Consider the following 17,610-nt stretch of genomic DNA (forward strand, 5'->3'; position numbering starts at 1 on the left):
GCAACCTCGTTGACATTTCAGCATCAATTGGTCAACGTAAATCCACAAAATAATTGTGTTTGACATTTTAACCTGGCACATCAAATTTGACATTTACACCCTCACATCATTATCATTTATTAATGTAATATTCCATTTTTCTCATCCACTCATGTATAATGTGTTTTAAGGCATAAATGTCCAAATAAAACTTCTTTCATGAATTCTGTTACCAAGTTTTTTTAATATGAAAGCAATTGACCCATCCAATAATATAACTAGAAAATAACTTCACTGCAAGGACTGAAACAGTTTTACAGACACCCAATTTGTCATAATAACTTATAACTTTTATATTCCAAATTATCAACATAAATGACATTTTTGCCATGATTATTGAAGAAACCACATTTATCAAACTACTGAAAGTAACATGAGCCCGGCTCGAGTGGTGCAGCCCGACCCGGCACGCTTAACGGAGCAGCTGCAATTCCTCTTTGATTCAACAAACACCTAAAATTTGATATCCTTGAAGTCGCATCACTTGCGTTTTTAGCAAGTTTGTCGGGAGCCGTCCACAACCTCTCTTTAATCATCAAACAAAATAAAAAAAATGTTAATAACAAAACAATTGTAAGCATGTGATGTGAAATAAAGTTCAGTTACCTGCAGCTGCTGCAGCACGTGGCCATATGGTCTGTTCAATGTCCGACCCGTCAATTCTTTCGCCCCACGCGCATACTTCGCCCCCAATAACTAACTTTTGTTGCTCGGGTATTGTAATGTTTACAAGCGGTTCGTTCATATAAACCATTTCCCAATCATTATCCAAGTGATCAAGGTACCACTTGTCTTGGTTGCTAACAATGCACCTTAATCCCGCTTTAACAACTTGCTCCGCAACACCACCACCGAGCCTATTAGCAGAATGACAACAAATAATAAACCTTAACAGTTTGTAACAATACAAGTTTAACTGTTTAGAGAGACATACCAGTTATGAACCACTGTCTTTTTGTCCAATTTGTTACCAAAATGGTTGAAGGTTTCCTCCCTGTAAAATAATACAAAAATTAGAATGTAATTTTGACTATTGATGTAATGAACACACAACTCACCAGTTTATAACTTCATAACCGTGAGACAAGGCTATCTTTTGTGCCTTTAGGACAAAATACTCGTAAGCGGTAGACTCGTTTAGACCCTTTTGTTTCATCCTGCAATGCAAAAGGTTGATTCAAGTATTTGACTATTTTCATTTGCAATTTTCAGATGGTAAAGAAGATGAAAATAACTTCAGATTATTTACCAGTTTCTTATACGAGGAGTTAAGACCCAACAACCTGAGATAATAAACACGGTGTTAAAATTTTTATTTTTTTTGTCAATTTGGAATTTAAATTCAAATTCTTGAAAATCAGTAACTTACTGGTGTCAACTTCATCACCTCCCAAATGAACAAACTTGTACTTAAAAATCTTACTGAAATCTGAAACAAGAAAAACAATTTTTACTCAGTTAATTGTCAATATTCCATACAAGAAGAATAATTCTCAATACAGCTTTAAATTAAGAAGACCGAGCACACCTGAGAGAACTCCGTCTATCAATTTAAACGTAAAATCGTTGCTGACATCAAGTGGCTCCTGACATGTCTTCGATGGCCATAATGCAGGGTAGCCAACGCCCCTAATCATAATAAGTGTTAGGTTTTTTAATGAACATAAAAAAAGGACTAGCATAATTTAATACAAGGATTACCAGGAACGAGCATGTCCAGGAACATCGAGCTCGGCAAGCACGTTAATTCCCCTTCTTTGAGCATAACTGCAAAACATAACCAAAAATATATATATATATATATATATATATATACATATTAGAGAAATATGCACTCCCAACTTATGCAAATCAGAATAATAATCTACTTGCCTAACAATCTCGGCTGCAGCAGCCACTGTGTAGCGTTCGTGTCTGGAATAAGCACCATTCCATAGTTTGGGGAATGAAGGGATCTCTAACGGGAAAGATTGTTCATCGACAATGTGCCAGTGCAGAACGTTCTGCATTTAATCATATAAAAAAGTTCACAAATCATGCCTTCTTACTAATTCTCAAAACCTGTTTGTACTCTATGAGTTAAGACTTACCAGCTTTGCATAAGCCATAGAATCAATAACTTTTTTAATCATTGGTAAGGGCTGGTAATGACGGGCCGTATCTGCAACATTGCCAATATAAACTCACTGAATTCATCCTATCAAATATTAATAAAAAGAAATAATCATGTTACCAATTAGAAGCCCTCGGTATGTGAAACGTGGTCGATCGGTAATGGTTAGTGGTGTCTGGCTAACTATAAGCTTTCTTGAGTTAAGGTTAAAATGGCACAATTGACTGAATGTCTGTCACATTATTATTATTATCAAAACAATCAATAAATCAAACACATTATACCCTTCTAAAAGTGTATTAACAAAACAAGTAACCTGCAGGGCACGTAGAGCTCCATAGACAGTAACTGCCTGCATAAATATTCATCCAATTAAATCAACAAACTTTATACATAAGCATTAATATTAATATCAGTCACACCAACCTCAATATATGCATAATTTGGATTCCCTTTAGGATTAATATTCAACTTGTAGGACTCATCTACACCATATTGCAACTACACAAAACAACAAAACCATATCAAATTATCAATAACCGAAACCGAACAACCGAACTCATAAACAGGAATAAACGAATACCCGATCGTCTTCGGACGAGATAACGACATGGATCCCCTGTAAAATGAGAGACTGATCAACTTTTCCAAAGTTGTATTCAATAACATTATTTGATGTAACAACATCAAGCAACCTAGTGAACCCATCTTTCAAAATGCCAGATTTGTCCTTGTACTTGCTAGTTCCATCAATCTTGAGATTAAAGTCCTTGCTTATTACAACAGTTTTGTTACCAAGCTCTACTGATTCAGGCATAGGCCATATGTTAATATTCTTTGGATAACTATTACTACCAGTTACCAACAAAAGCATGTGTAACATACAACAACAACACAGAAAGATGGCGTGCCACGTCATCTTTCCGTCTCACCAGTTTCTGCACAAAGTACATTTAAACAATATTAACATAAATTGGTTGTTACAGAAACAAATAAATACTAGAAACAAAATTGTTCACTAAAGGATTAAAATCATAACAAGTTTATAATATAGGAATCATAGGACATGTAATAATAATGGTGAAATGATGATAAAAAAAGTATAGAAAAGAAGGACCTGTGACGAAAAGGTGAAGAATAATGGTGTGGATGAGTCATGAGAAAGAATTGGGATGAAGATTTATAGATCTGTAAAGTATCTCCGTCCATGTTCATTTATTATTATTATTATTATTATGATGATGATATATTTGGAGTGTTGGATTGGTTTTTATGTAATGTAGTTATTAGATATTCTATTCTTCGTGAATAACAAGCAGTTGGTGTGGTGGAGATCCTTTTATATCTTTTAGTTCTCACTGATATGATCAATGTTTATTGTTTAGTTGTTGGCCTATATGTTATGAAAGTTTATTATTTTATTACAGATGATATTGATCTTATATTATAAACTAATAAATTTAGTAAACTATTATTACGAAATGAAATTATGATATCAAGAACATCATGAGATATGACAATAATATTGCTTCTGGAGTTTAAGTCATATATATTAGGTGGAAAAGCAAAAGCATTCAATATTGAATCATATTATGTTCCATTTAAGTTATGTAATTGAAGAGGTAGGTCTCCGCAAAGCCCAGTTGGACCCGCAAGACACACCTTGAAGAGGTACGTCTGCGCAAAGACCAGCTGGTTCCGCAGGACCCACCATGCTCAGAGATGAGACCTTACACGCAGTAAGCCAGCTGTTCCCGCAGGAAAGCCTCCCTTGGTACAGTACCCTACCTGTTCCCGCAGCTGTGGGTACAAGCCAAGAAGGAAGGCTACCCGCACTAACAGTAAGGCTACACGCATAAGGCACTAACTCATACTTCAGCAATGTCACCTGAGGAAAGAATGAGCAAGGTGGGAATATTCCCGCCCAAAAGAGCCAGTTCGTACGTTTCTGAAAGATCTTTTGTACTATATCTGCCAAGGTATGGACAAAATAGACAAGATCTGACAAAAGCAGCCCATGAACCAATCACAGGGTGACAGCTCACCGACAATAGTACGAGGAGGAGCACGCTCCAGTACAAAATGTCACTATCAGCCGCTGCCTACCCACCAACTCCCATCGTGGCACGTACGTAGCCTGTAGTTGGTGGAAAAGGAATATTATATACAGCTGGCCGTACCTGCTTGGAAACATACCTTCGGCTATAAATACTCCAACACCTTGGAACGGTATCATCATCTTATCTTCTCTCTAGCTATTTCTCTCAATATACACTTATATTCAGAGCAACCTAGTCTGATTCTCACGCCGGAGGGTGGTCACGAGGAGGAACCCCCCCCCCCCCCTTCTCAGTGACGAGCTCACGGTGCCTGTTTTGCAGGTCGAGAAGAATAACCATCTTTGCCGGACCTAACTCTCGTGGGAAACATCTACTTAACCCTAAGATTATCCGTAATCTGCCGGGGTCTTTTAGTGTTTCTTCATTGGCGCCATCCGTGCATTAAGCTAGAACTAATTCTTTTTCAGTTTTTTCAAAACTTCTGGAAAGATGATTAAGGTTACTCCGATGCCAAGGCCACCAAGTGACCAAGAAACTCCGGTAACCACAACCCCAGCTACTGGGGAACACCGGTGAATACACAATTTTTACGAACACTACCCCGGTTACCCAAGCCGGGGCAAGTGAAGTAAACAACCCTCCCCTAGGATTCACTGATACCCAGGTAGAGAAGCAACAGACGAGGCTTCCCCGCCAAACACTGGATCAAGTTAAAGCTTGGGCGGAAGCACGTCAGAAAGAATTCAAAGCTGAGTTGGATGAACGTTTACGCTCACTCCAACAGGCTAATGACGAATTCGGAAGCACTCGACAACAGCTCAACATGAGCAATGATTGCGAGTATTCGGATGATGAGTGGGAAGAATCTGACAGTGACGCAAACCCTCGTCATAAGGCGAAAGGGAAGCGTAAAGAAGCAGACTTCCGCTCGAAAAGAAGTTTTGGAGAAACTTTCAAGCCAAAGAGCGCGGGGGGAAACCCACGCGACTTCTCCAAAACTTTCAGACCGACTGTTGCAAACGCGGGAACGTCCAAGTTTGCAAAAGACATTGCGGAAGCAATCGCTCCAAAGAGTGCCAAACAGATGTCCAACATAGGCACTTACGATGGCGTATCTGACCCGGACGATCACTTGAACAGATTTATAGCGGGGGCAACCGTCAGCAATTGGACGGAACCCACATGGTGCTACATGTTCCAGATGACGCTCGTCGGGGCAGCCAGAGCGTGGTTTGATCGTCTACCGGTCCACCACATCTATGATTGGGCAAACTTCCAGCACAAGTTCAGCCAGCACTTCAGTCAACAAAGAAAATATACTGAAGAGCAGTGGACGATCCTCAATTGCGTCAGAGAGGAAGACGAATCTTTGCTAGACTTCATCACTCGCTTCAACTCAAAGAAGCTAAGTCTGGGCACCATCAGTGAAGATCTTGTTCGCGCCGCTTTCATCCAGGGCGCTGAGTACCCAGAGCTTATCCGCACGTTGACGGGCAAAGATGGCATGCCATCCACGTGGGATGCCATCATGACGGCAGCTAAACGCTTTGCCGAGACGGAGAAGCAACTGGGTAGAAATCTTCCCCAGAGCACAAATCTCTACACGCAGAAGACCAGAGAAAATAACGTCCGTACCGCCCGACAAAATAAGAAGGGGAAGCTTGGTATTTGGCAGTCAAGGATAAACTTTGACACCTCATCCAGCTCTCGCCCTCTCTTAGGCGGAAGGGACAACACGCACTCATCAAACAGGAATCCCAGATGGACGCCGCTCACCAAAAGCGTCACCGAGATATTTGCCACCGAGAAACTCCCATGGCCAAAGGCTCCAATAATCTGACAGCGTCATAACGCTGATCAGAGAAAATCCTGTGACTTCCACGGGACCAAAGGCCACACCACTGAGGAATGCACATCTTTGAAGGATATCGTCGAAACATTCGTCAAAGATGGGAAACTCACACACCTCGTGGCGTCAATCAAGAACGGAGGGAGGAACGACAATCGGTACAAGGGCAATGGACGAAAGCCCGTCGACATCAGCATCCACATGGTTCATGACAACATCAGAGGAAGAAAACGACGAACGACAGAGCCAAGTGCGTGGAAAGAAGCTGAAGTGCGCTTCCCGCGTGTGCCAGGAGGGCCCAACAAAGAAGGCCCCAAAGTGATCAAAAGCCAGCTGGGGCACTACATCACTTCCCGCACTCTAGCTGATAACGGCGCTTCGTCAACGGTCATGTATAGGCAGTTCTTCGACAAGCTAGACGACGAAGACAAAGAACGCCTAAAAACGGTCTACGCCTCAATGGAAGGGTTCGATGGCAGCACAAACACCCCCTTGGGTATCCTATCTTTCCCCGTCACTCTCACGGACGGGAAGCACTCTCGCACAGAAGACGTGGACTTCGTCGTAATGAGGAAGCCACACCACACATACGACATTCTCTTCGGGAGAGATGGGATGGCAAGATTTAATGCCGTGGTGTCTTCGGTCCATGGCATGATGGGATGGCCAACAACTGAGGGTGTCGCGATGATCACGGGTATTCCCCAGGTATGTATCGCATCTATCTCATCTAAACCCAAACCAAATATGGCTAAACCAACCATTACCGAGCCAGAAGAATGGGCCTTCAATGGCAAATACCCTGACCAGGCCGTTACCATTGGCCCAACAATCACTGATCCCACACGCACCTTACTCAAACGCTTATTGCAAAAAAATGCTGACATCTTTGCGTGGACACCAACTGACATGACTGGTGTACCCCGAAGTAAGGCGGAGCATAAGCTCAAATGTGACCCGGCTTTTCCGCCAGTCATACAAAAGCGTCGCATAATGGGTGCGGAACAGGCTAACGCGTGTAGAACCCAAGTCAAGGAACTCCTTGACGCAGGCATCGTACGCGTTAGTAAATATCAAACATGGGTTGCAAATCCCGTCATGGTACCGAAATCCAACAAACAATGGCGCATGTGCATAGACTTCAAAGACCTAAACAAAGCATGCCCCAAGGATTGTTACCCGTTACCCGAAATTGACCTTAAGGTAGATTCGTTGGCACTGTTTCGCCTTAAATGCTTCCTTGATGCGTATAAAGGATACCATCAAATCCACATGGCCGTTGACGATCAGGACAAAACCGCATTTCGAACGCTCGATGGCACATTTTGTTATCAAATGATGTCATTCGGACTTAAGAATGCCGGGTCCACATACCAACGCCTAATGGACAAAGAGTTCCATGCCCAAATCGGGAGGAACTTGGAAGTTTACATGGATGACTTGGTCATCAAAAGCCTTGAGCCAGAAGCGATGTTGAAAGACATCGAAGAAACTTTCAACACGCTCAGACGGATAAACATGAAGCTCAACCCGAGCAAGTGTTATTTTGGGATGGAAGAAGGGAAGTTCTTAGGAGTCATCGTTACCAAAGATGGCTTCAGAGCGAACCATGAAAAGGTCGAAGCCATTATCAAAATGGAATCACATACTACCATCAAACAAGCTCAGACACTGAATGGACGACTAGTCGCACTTAACCGCTTTTTGGCAAACCATGCAGATAGGTCGTTCCCATTCGTGTCAACATTGAGAAATTGCTTGAAGAAAACGCACTTCCGCTGGACACCAGAAGCGGAAGCAGCTTTTCAAGAGATTCGGTCACGCTTGATCGAACTCCCAACACTCACAGCACCAGAAGTGGAGGAGGAATTAATTATTTACCTCTCCGCCACAGACAGAGCAACCGGGGCAGTCCTACTAGTAGAAAGAAAAGGCATCCAGATGCCCATCTACTATGTTAGCCGCGTCTTAACAGATGTAGAAACCCGGTACTCTACCCTGGAAAAATTAGTCTTAGCGCTTGTACAGGCTTCACGAAGGCTAAGACGATATTTCCAAGGACACCTAATCACCATTCTCACCAACTTCAAACTTGCAAACGTTCTAGGCAAACCCGAGTTGTCAGGGCACCTAGCCAAATGGGCAATTGAATTGGGAGAATACGCGATAAAGTACAAGCCAATACCAGCCATAAAAGCCCAGGTCTTGGCCGACTTTATTGCAGAAGTCCCCGCTTCGCGGGAAAAAGAGTGCCAGGAAGAGGCTCAACCCTCTCCAGCACAGGACATTGATGATGTCTGGCGACTCTATACTGATGGAGCAGCCAACAACGAGGGTTCAGGCGCAGGGTTGAAACTAACTAACCCAGCAGGCCAAGAGTACACTTACGCTATTCGGCTGGATTTCCCAAGTACGAATAACGAAGCGGAGTATGAAGCATTCTTGGCCGGATTAAGAATTGCGCGTAAGATGGGGGTGAAAAACTTGGAAGCCCACGTGGATTCCATGTTAGTAGCCAACCAGATAAACGGGACGTACACGGCCGTGAACGACACAATGGCCCTGTACCTTGCACAAGCAAAAACCCTTATGCGCGATTTTAACGATTGCAAAGTTATGCACATCAAGCGAAGCGAAAACAAATCTGCGGATGCGTTAAAGAAGTTTTTGGAAAGGGCGCATACCGCCTCGAAAGGCTCGATGGCACCCCCATCCCAAGAGCATGGAATGGAGCTCAATTACGCAAATGTTACATGTAGATCAATTCAAACTTGTAAAGAAAAGGCCTAGAGCCACTTCTAATGGAAATGATTCTCCTTTATCACATTGTGTTGATAGCCTTACCTTTATACTTATGAACTGACCACACTGATATGCCGGTATTCACCGCATAAATAAGTGTGGGAGGAAGTAAGTCATTGCGTGTGGAAAGCGGCACAACCCGCATAAACACAAAAACAGTAAATATTTCTAAGAGAAAGATGAGGAAAACCTTCACGCAGGTCAGAAATAGGTAAAGTTTGGTCATCCTACTAAGTGAAAGTGACGGTTCTACCCGCACAATCATGATAGAGGAAACAGAACAGTAACCTATTATCCAACACGCGTCGAAAGGTTAACTTATTCAAAACACTTAGAAAATTGCTAAGTTAATCTAAAATATGCATGAGCAATTCATATAATGTTTACAAGGCAAGGCGTTAACAAAATATTTATATTTACAATAAAAATTCAAACATTACAAGAATGGCTAGGTATTTACCCGCCTACAAAAATACAAATATATCCTAACTGTTGGAAGGGATCTCAAGGTTCAAGCTTCAGGACCACTCCCTCCAAACCCACTCGAACCCGCACCATCAGTTGTCTGCGGCGGTTCGAGAAAAGCCTTGAGAACAGCTAGCCCGTCATCAGCAGCCGCAATTTCGTTCACCTTCTCCACAACCGGATGCGGGAAGGCAGCATACTGGTTCACAGCTTGGTCGTAGGCAGCTTCAGTGTCTACATCGTGTAAAGGAAAGTTGGAAGGCGGGATGCCCTTCTCTGCAAATCCTAGACCAAGCAGGAAACCAACTTTCTCCCCATCCTCATGAGAAGCGTTGAGGGCTGCACTCATGGCATCGTCATAAGATGTGTTCGCGAAAATCCGATGCACAACCTACAAAAAAAAAGTATATATAAAGGAACTTTTCTAAGTATAAAGAAAAGCGTAAAGAAATCATGGAGCTACGCGTACCTGCGGCAACGCTTCTCGTAGAAGCCATTCCTTAATGATCAGAGCTTCTTGGAGGGTAACTTGAGCTTGATCGCGGGCGCGTTCGGCTTCATTCTTGTTGAGGTTGGCAAGCAACACATCCTTAGCAGCAGCCTCTTCAACGCCCTTGAGCTTGCGCTCGGTGCGATCAAGCATACCCTTCTGATCCAGGAGCTCTTGGAGCTTCTTGGCATCTTCTAAAGCCAAAGCATCATGAGCCTGCTGAAGCTTCTCTAGTTTGGCTTTGAGCTCTTCGTTCTCAGTGCGCAGAGGCTCAGCAACGACTTCAGCTTTGGTGGCCCTCTCGGTCGCATTACGCGCAGTTTCCTTGGCTAACCTAAGCTGTTCGTTAACAGCTTCGGTAGCCTTGGAACGGGCCTCATGCCTGGCCTGAATCTTGACCTCAAGGTCCTTGAAGGCCTTCTCCTTCTCCGCAACGGTGGCAGCAAGCCTCTTGTTCTCCTCCCGCAATGCTCGCGCCTGAGCCACTTCCAGGCTACGCGCAGTCTTTAACTTGTCGTTTTCACGACAAAGTAGCTCGACGTGCGGCTGCATCCGGGCAAGGAGGATTCGGAGCTCGTTGGACAGCCTACCCTCCTGGTAGCTGGCCATTGCCTCCCCCAACGCACCGCTTGGGGCGGCGTGGCGCGCCTAGTCGACGCAGTCCGCAGCCGTCCGGAGGGTCGTTCCCCGGCGGATATTCCACCGTGGAGCGTACACCTCATTGGAATCCGAAACTGCAAAAACAAAAAACAGTTAGGAAAAAAATGACAAAAATGGATAATAGGCCCAAATAACCCCACGCACCTGTAGGGTCGATAACAGGCCGATAGCCGCCGAACCCGTCACCCGAACCTAAGGGATATCCATCCAAGAGGTCAAGGAGATGGGAAGGAGGCAAAGATTGACTAGAGGTCCCAACCCCAAACATACCTGAAGAATCGGCCATACTCAAATTCTACTAGTAGTTGTGATCTGAGTTCAACTATTTAAAACTTAATGTCCATACTCAAATACTAAACAGAAAGCATGAGTTAGGTTTGGTGGTAAATTAGCTTAAATCATAGCTCTCAAATTCAAAACTTGAACCAATCTTTAAATTTCATTTCTTTATCATTGATTACCCATCCACAAATTGGACTTGTGTAGATTTTGTATACCCTTCAGATCTTTCTGAAACGTGATATGAAATTCACTTTCAGACTAAAGCATATCACGTCAAACGAAATCAATAATCAAATAAGACACAAAGTAATTTCCGAAGAATGAGAGGTTCTAATATGCGAAATTCGATGTAGACCAAGTGATTTCTTTATATAGGTGTCTAACCGAACACAATGATTGGGGTGAAATATCACATCATTCCAGTTGTTTTAATAGTTAAAATAAAGTAGGTAAATAAAGTATTTTAATTATTAAAGACGGGAAATTTTAGTGAGTTATATATGAGATTCTTCCTAAATAAAAAATATAAAAAATAAATAAAAATAAAAAGTTCATTTAACTACTGATTGGAGTTCTTTCCAGTTTATTCCTATTAATGCCAAGTTACTCATTTCAACTTATTTGGAATCAAAGTTGAATGAGTTGGATAATATACGACTAGTAACAACATATTACAACCAGAACTGGTTAATAAATCAAATAAACTTACAATAAAATCTTACTCATTGCTAACTAGTAATATTAATATAATATCCTATATGAAAAATTAATTGCGACTAGTATCAACGACCGACCTTAGCTCAGTTGGTAGAGTGGAGGAATGTAGTTGTAAAATTCTGGTATCCTTATGTCGCTTTCGTTCTAATCTTTTTAAAAATTGTAATTATTTCAGTAGAATTTACGTGTTGCCTATTTTAAACAGACTGCTTCTTTCAATAGAATGCATAGCTTTTGTTGCTTATTTAACATTCATATTTGGTTGGAAATAGTTTGGACTATGGACTTCTAGTTACTACTGTTAGCACTGTTTATAGTTCTGATTTTGAAAATTTATTGGTGTATCAAGTATGATAAAATAGAATTATCACTGTGTATTTAGTTAACTAATTTTGTGCTTGTAAATTTATATGAAATCGGCATAATTTGGCTAATACAATGCTCATTTCTTGTGACTATGAGATTGTTTTGTTTTATTAACAATCTCTAGTACTTACACTCAATATCTTGACATGCATAGGGTTAGGGATTAGGACTATGACTGATTGCGCCGTTTCAGTTCTTTTGTTTACTGCAGTTGTGCAAGAAGCAAATTTTGAGCTTTGATCCTTCAATGATGATATATTATCGATGCTGATAAAGAAAGTGGCTTAAAGCAACGGAAATTGAACTTATTCTTTGATACAAGAATGAAACTTAGGTTCTTGTTCGAAAACCAAAGATTAAAGTTGAATGGATCATGGATTCAAGGGGATGTATAAGCTGAAGGAAGAAGTGGCATGAGTTATCATAAGACTATATTATTATTAATATAATTATTAAGTATTATTAGTGTGATCTTAGGTCTCTAGGGTTTACATTTCGTCTCTATGTATTGTAATGCATTATCAAGAAATACACTATCTAGTATTGCCATTATCTTACAACTTCATCATAGGGGATGCGTTAGTGAGATGGTAAGGCGGGGTACCGACAGGAACACCTTCCTCACCTCTAGGTACCTAATATATCGAAGATATTATCTAAATTAGCTTGAATATATATTTGAATATCTATAGTGATATTTTTTAGAACGGCTTTTTTATTATAAGAGAAGCAAAAGCTAGAAACAGATTTTTTCCTATTTATCGTCCCTATTGTAATTATGAATATTCATAAATCAGTGAGAGAGGATCAACTTTGTAAATTTCAAAACATTTTGAACTAAACTTAATACAAAGCTTGCCTGAATAAATATAAGTTTTACTTGACTTTCAACTTCAATATTGGACTTTGAGTTTATGTAGGCCCGGTTTTGGATAAGATAAGAAAAGGCCCATGAAGATATTTGCATTGGACTGACATGTGGAGTTTGGACCACAAGTTTTGAAGATTTGCTCTCCTCACCCGACTCCCGGACCCGATTCCATTTCCATTGGCTGTTGGTTGTTGTTCTTCAATCTTCAATATTCATATTCTGTATATACTTCTTTGTTACAAGTTACAACCATGTGCCTGCTAACTGTTGGCTGGGTTGATAAAAGGTTTTACATGTTTCTTTTTAACGGGTCAAAGAGTAAAGTCAATAAAATGTAATTTCATAAAAACTAGTGTAAGAGTAGTTAACTGGGTTGAAAGTTTATCAAACTACTGTTTTAACTTTTAATGCATTGATAATAAAAGAAGAAAATAGATGAATAATTGTTTTTGAGGTATATTTATACCATGGTATTCAAGTTAACAATTTTACCATGAATGCGCGAAACCGACTTCATAGAGTTTGGTTTAGTTCAAAATGTTTTGAAAAAAGTAACGATGATAAGTGAAAATGAATACACAAAAGTTCAGATACTTGACAAAAATTTTACGTATATATAAAAGAAGGGTAAAAACTCATGACATGTTTATTTGACACATATTATAATGTGTGAACTATATGGAATAATATCACTTCATGCATCAAGATGTGAAAAATGAGGCTAACTATTAAAATGATTTATCTTTGTAATTTTTATATAGATATGTAATATAATTTGTAAGTAATAATTTATAAAAATCTAAAAGTTATGAGTCAAACAAATATGACAATGTGTAAAGTATAATTTAATAACTAAAAAAATGTTTAAGAACTCATATAAAAAATAGAATATCCTAAATATCCGAACATTTATCCGAAACACTCGAAAACTTATCCCAAATATATGAAAATTATCCGAAATATTTCAAAATATATTAAAAAATAATAATAATAATCGAAATTTCTGAAATTCTAATAAATATTCATTATATAATAATAGTTTAGAAAACATTGGATATTCGAATATCCAAAAATTTTCAAAAACTCTAAACAAATCTAAAATTCAGATGTATGAAATTTTCAGATAATTTAGGTTCGGATTTTTGAATAATTATGATAGTGGTCAGTTTAAATTTTATATTCCAAAAAGCAAACTAAAAGGTTTCATTCTTTGAAAATTTTGTCACTACAAATTGTTTTTCAAACTTGTCAACAAAGTTTTACACCTTTATACTTTAAGCACACAACTTTTTATATTTACTTTGTTCACAAAACTTTTAGTGTTTTACAAATTAGTCATAAAAAAATCTTTTTCATTTCTAAACCTAACATTTTTCCATTTTTAACTTTGGTCACAACTTATTTTTTCGACAGTACCATAACATACTGAAATGATACCTACCAAGTTACCGCCACATGCAACGTGTCAACTTAAAGCAACTGCAGAGTAAGACCCTGGATCCTTTCTGGTTTCTAACAAGAATCCAGAGTCTCACTGTAGAAAAAGCGTTAAGGTTTCTTCTCGTAATGAGATTGAGCTGTCACAACACGTGACTCACCAACTTGTTAGAACAAAAACGGAAAACACAATTTCCGATTTCGTAAATAGAATTGATATTTGATAGTTATAAATATCGGATCCCGTCATGGGTCCTGAAGAAACACTAAGTGACCCCGAGTTGATTATGGATAATCTGGGGGTTAAGTAATGTTTCCCACGAAGGTTAGGTCCGGCAGAGATGGTTATTCTGATGACCTGCAAAACATATACCGTGAGCTCGTCACTGAGAAGGGGGGGTTCCTCCTTGTGACCACCCTCCGGCGTGAGAATCAGACTAGATTGCTCTGAATATAAGTCTATATAAAGAGAGATTGCTAGAGAGGATAAGATACAAGATAATGATACCGTTCCAAGGTGTTGGAGTATTTATAGCCGAAGGTAGGTTTCCAAGCAGGTACAGCCAGCTGTATAATATTCCTTTTCCACCAACTGTGGGCTACGCACGTGCCATGCTGGTAGTTGGTGGGTAGGCAGCGGCTGATAGTGACATGGCCGGCTGTGTACTGTTCCTTTTCCACCAACTGCAGGCTATGTACGTGCCACGCAAGGGTTGGTGAGTAGGCAGCGGCTGATAGTGACATTTTGTACTAGAGCGTGCTCCTCGTACTGTTGTCGGTGAGCTGTCACCCTGTGATTGGTTCATGGGCCGCTCTGGTCAGATCTTGTCTATTTTGTCCATACCTTGGCAGGTATAGTACAAAAGACCTTCCAGAAGCGTACGGACTGGCTCATTTGGGCGGGAGTGTTCCCGCCTTGCTCATTCCTTCAGGTGACATTACTGAATTATTGAGTTAGTGCCTTGTGCGTGTAGCCTTGCTGTTAGTGCGGATAGCCTTCCCTGATGGCTTGTACCCGCAGCTGCGGGAACAGGCGGGGTACTTCACCATTGGGAGGCTTTTCCTGCGGGAACAGCTGGCGTACTGCGCGTAAGGTCTTCATCTCTGAGCATGGTTGGTCCTGCGGAACCAGTTGGTCCTTGCGCAGACGTCCCTCTTCAAGATGAGTCTTGCGGGTCCAACTGGGCTCTGCTGAGACCCTACCTCTTCAAGTCCCCCCAGTCCAATGTTCTTCTCATGAATTGTTAATAAGTGAGGTGAACTTTTGGACTTAAGCAAGGGGTTTTGAAAAGGGTTTTTAGTTTTAAGGTTTTCCGTGGGGATTCTTCCCGCGGGTTTCCTAATGTCACTCGCAGAAATTCCCGACTTTTCTGCTTGATCTTTGGTTGTGATGCGGGTAGGTGTTTAACCCCTTCGCACATCAGGAGCGTTGAGTTTCACTTGCATAGATTCTTCACGAGATTTTGGTAGTTTCGGACATAGTGATCAGTTATGTTAAACCACCAATTCCGCCTTGAAGTTTCAAACAAGGTAGTTCTCAACGTTCCCGCTATGCGGAGGTGCTATTTCTCTTTCCGCAAGCACGGTCCAGAAGATCCTTCTTGGTTTCAATTCCTTGCAAGTGCTAAGTATGTGAAGGGTTTCGCCTTGACACTGTACCCGCACTCGTCTTATAGTTTCTTTACTTCCAAGGTATTCTTGGCTTCAATTCCCTGCAGGTACTAGGTATGTGAAGAGTTTCGCCTTGACACTGTACCCGCACTTGTCTTACGGTTTCTTGGATACCAAGGTATTCTTGGCTTCAATTCCCTGCATGTGCTAGGTATGTGAAGGGTTTCGCCTTGACACTGTACCCGCACTTGTCTTACGGTTTCTTGGATACCAAGGTAAGGGGGTATATTTCCTCTTATTTTTGAATCTTTGAATCTTTTTGAATTTCTTTGAAATTCGAAGAGTTGGTGAAAGGATAAAAACAGTCCAAACTGTTGAAGGGACGTTAGCGTCCGACGGTTTCTTCTGACAGTTTCAGGACGTGCAGGAAGTTATGACGACGTGACAGTATGTGGTCATTCCAGACGCTTTTTAAGGCGCGTGGGCGCGAGTTTTCGGGCGCGTGGGTGCGGATTTTACGGCGCGCGTCCTGTCAACAGCTGTTGCCAGCTTGCTTTTTCCACGTGTCATAGTTTCATTGCACCAGCGCTTTTCTCTCTCATCCGCATTAAATTCATCGCATTCATTGCGATGAGTATATAAAGGGGGAGAGGGTTCATCTTAATCCACACTTTCACTTCTCTCTTCTTCTTCTAAACGATTTCCGGCGAATACTCTAAGCTTTGTCGAGCATTCTCCTGAAATCGTTCCTTCTTTACTTCTAAAACATGTCTTCTGCTCACGATCTTGAAGCTACCGCCGAAGAGTCTGACGTGTACGTCGAGAACCCGACGTCTACGTCTGATAAGGACGATAAGAGCACTGCTGGCGAATGCCAGTGTGCTCTTCCCATCGAGCTTTACCAGTATATCATCAGCAAGTTCATGCTCGAGCCATTCGAGCCTGAGTTTTCTGAGCCTCACCAGACCGTGTATGATGCCCCCAAAGGCAAAATAGGGGTATATGCCGCCTTCTTCGTCTATGGGAATCTTAGGTTCCCATTGACGAAGTTTGTATACCGTGTCTTGGAGAGACACGGTGTACACCTGACGGAGGTACACCCAATGGCGATCGCCAAGATCCGCCATTTTGAATGGGTGTGCCTCATTCTTGGCGTGGAGCTCCATGTTGACCGCCTGATGACCTTCTACTCCTGGAGGTGCATCCAAGGCTGGTACACCCTGGTCACCCGGATCAAGGGTTTGAAGATCTGCGCTACCGAGCGCAGTCTTCGATCTTGGAAGCGGTAGTTCTTTTACATCTCTGCCCGTGTCGTCCCTATTGCGATGACATTCAAGAACGGGAGAGCACTCCCCAGCCTTCACGCCTCCAACTACCAGGAGACGGAATGGTTTGCCAAGATTTCCCGGATCCAGTCTCCGGTTTACCGCTTTGCGGAGTCCGGGATGGTGATGCTCGGTATGAGCCGGGTGTGGAGGGATGCTGGGGCGGATGCACCACAGATTCCCATCGTCCTTGAATACGGTTTGAACTTTATCCCTTACGGTATGCTCCGTCTTCTTTGTTGATTTAGGGTTTTATTCTAACTCTTTTTATTTCAGAGGGGAATGACTTGCAGTCGCTCTTGCATCCGCGGGAAGCTGATGGTCCCGCTCGGCTGGGTACTCGTGCTCTTGACGAGAACGAGTTGCCCATCCTCGAACAGACGGCGGATCGGTTTGTGGAGGCCTACCCGCCAGGCCATGAGATACTGAGCGCCACGCGGCCAGGTAAAAGACTATTTAACCCTCGCCCTCTCAATGCTCAAACCTCTGCTGGAATTCCTCTAATCTTGTCATCTTCTGATGA

General features: G+C 41.7%; 1 protein-coding gene across 1 annotated transcript; it reads right to left on the reverse strand.

The window, feature by feature from the left end:
• Positions 1-285: 285 nt before the first annotated feature.
• LOC143544137 (beta-hexosaminidase 3-like) lies at positions 286-3,390 on the reverse strand. Its single transcript, XM_077036295.1, has 15 exons — positions 3,270-3,390; positions 2,736-3,090; positions 2,579-2,653; positions 2,469-2,504; positions 2,273-2,384; positions 2,130-2,200; positions 1,912-2,042; positions 1,741-1,806; positions 1,568-1,668; positions 1,409-1,468; positions 1,289-1,322; positions 1,098-1,196; positions 974-1,033; positions 646-896; positions 286-565 (listed from the first exon to the last, which is right to left on the reverse strand). Exons 2-15 carry the CDS (start codon positions 3,069-3,071, stop codon positions 399-401), a joined length of 1,599 nt encoding a protein of 532 aa, XP_076892410.1. The 5' UTR covers positions 3,072-3,090; positions 3,270-3,390; the 3' UTR covers positions 286-398.
• Positions 3,391-17,610: the final 14,220 nt, after the last annotated feature.

Source organism: Bidens hawaiensis, unplaced genomic scaffold (assembly GCF_021521415.1).
Source record: "Bidens hawaiensis isolate Kalapana, Puna unplaced genomic scaffold, B.hawaiensis_p1.1 tig00013428_1, whole genome shotgun sequence".
In the NCBI taxonomy this organism is placed as follows: Eukaryota; Viridiplantae; Streptophyta; class Magnoliopsida; order Asterales; family Asteraceae; genus Bidens; species Bidens hawaiensis.

Coding starts and splice junctions, on each gene's coding strand:
- LOC143544137 (XM_077036295.1), bottom strand. CDS start 3,071: ATGACGTGGCACGCCATCTTTCTGTGTTGTTGTTGTATGTTACACATG. Junction 1,469..1,567: donor GATAGACGGAGTTCTCTCAG/GTGTGCTCGGTC, acceptor TTCTTGTTTCAG/ATTTCAGTAAGATTTTTAAG. Junction 566..645: donor ACGTGCTGCAGCAGCTGCAG/GTAACTGAACTT, acceptor TGATGATTAAAG/AGAGGTTGTGGACGGCTCCC.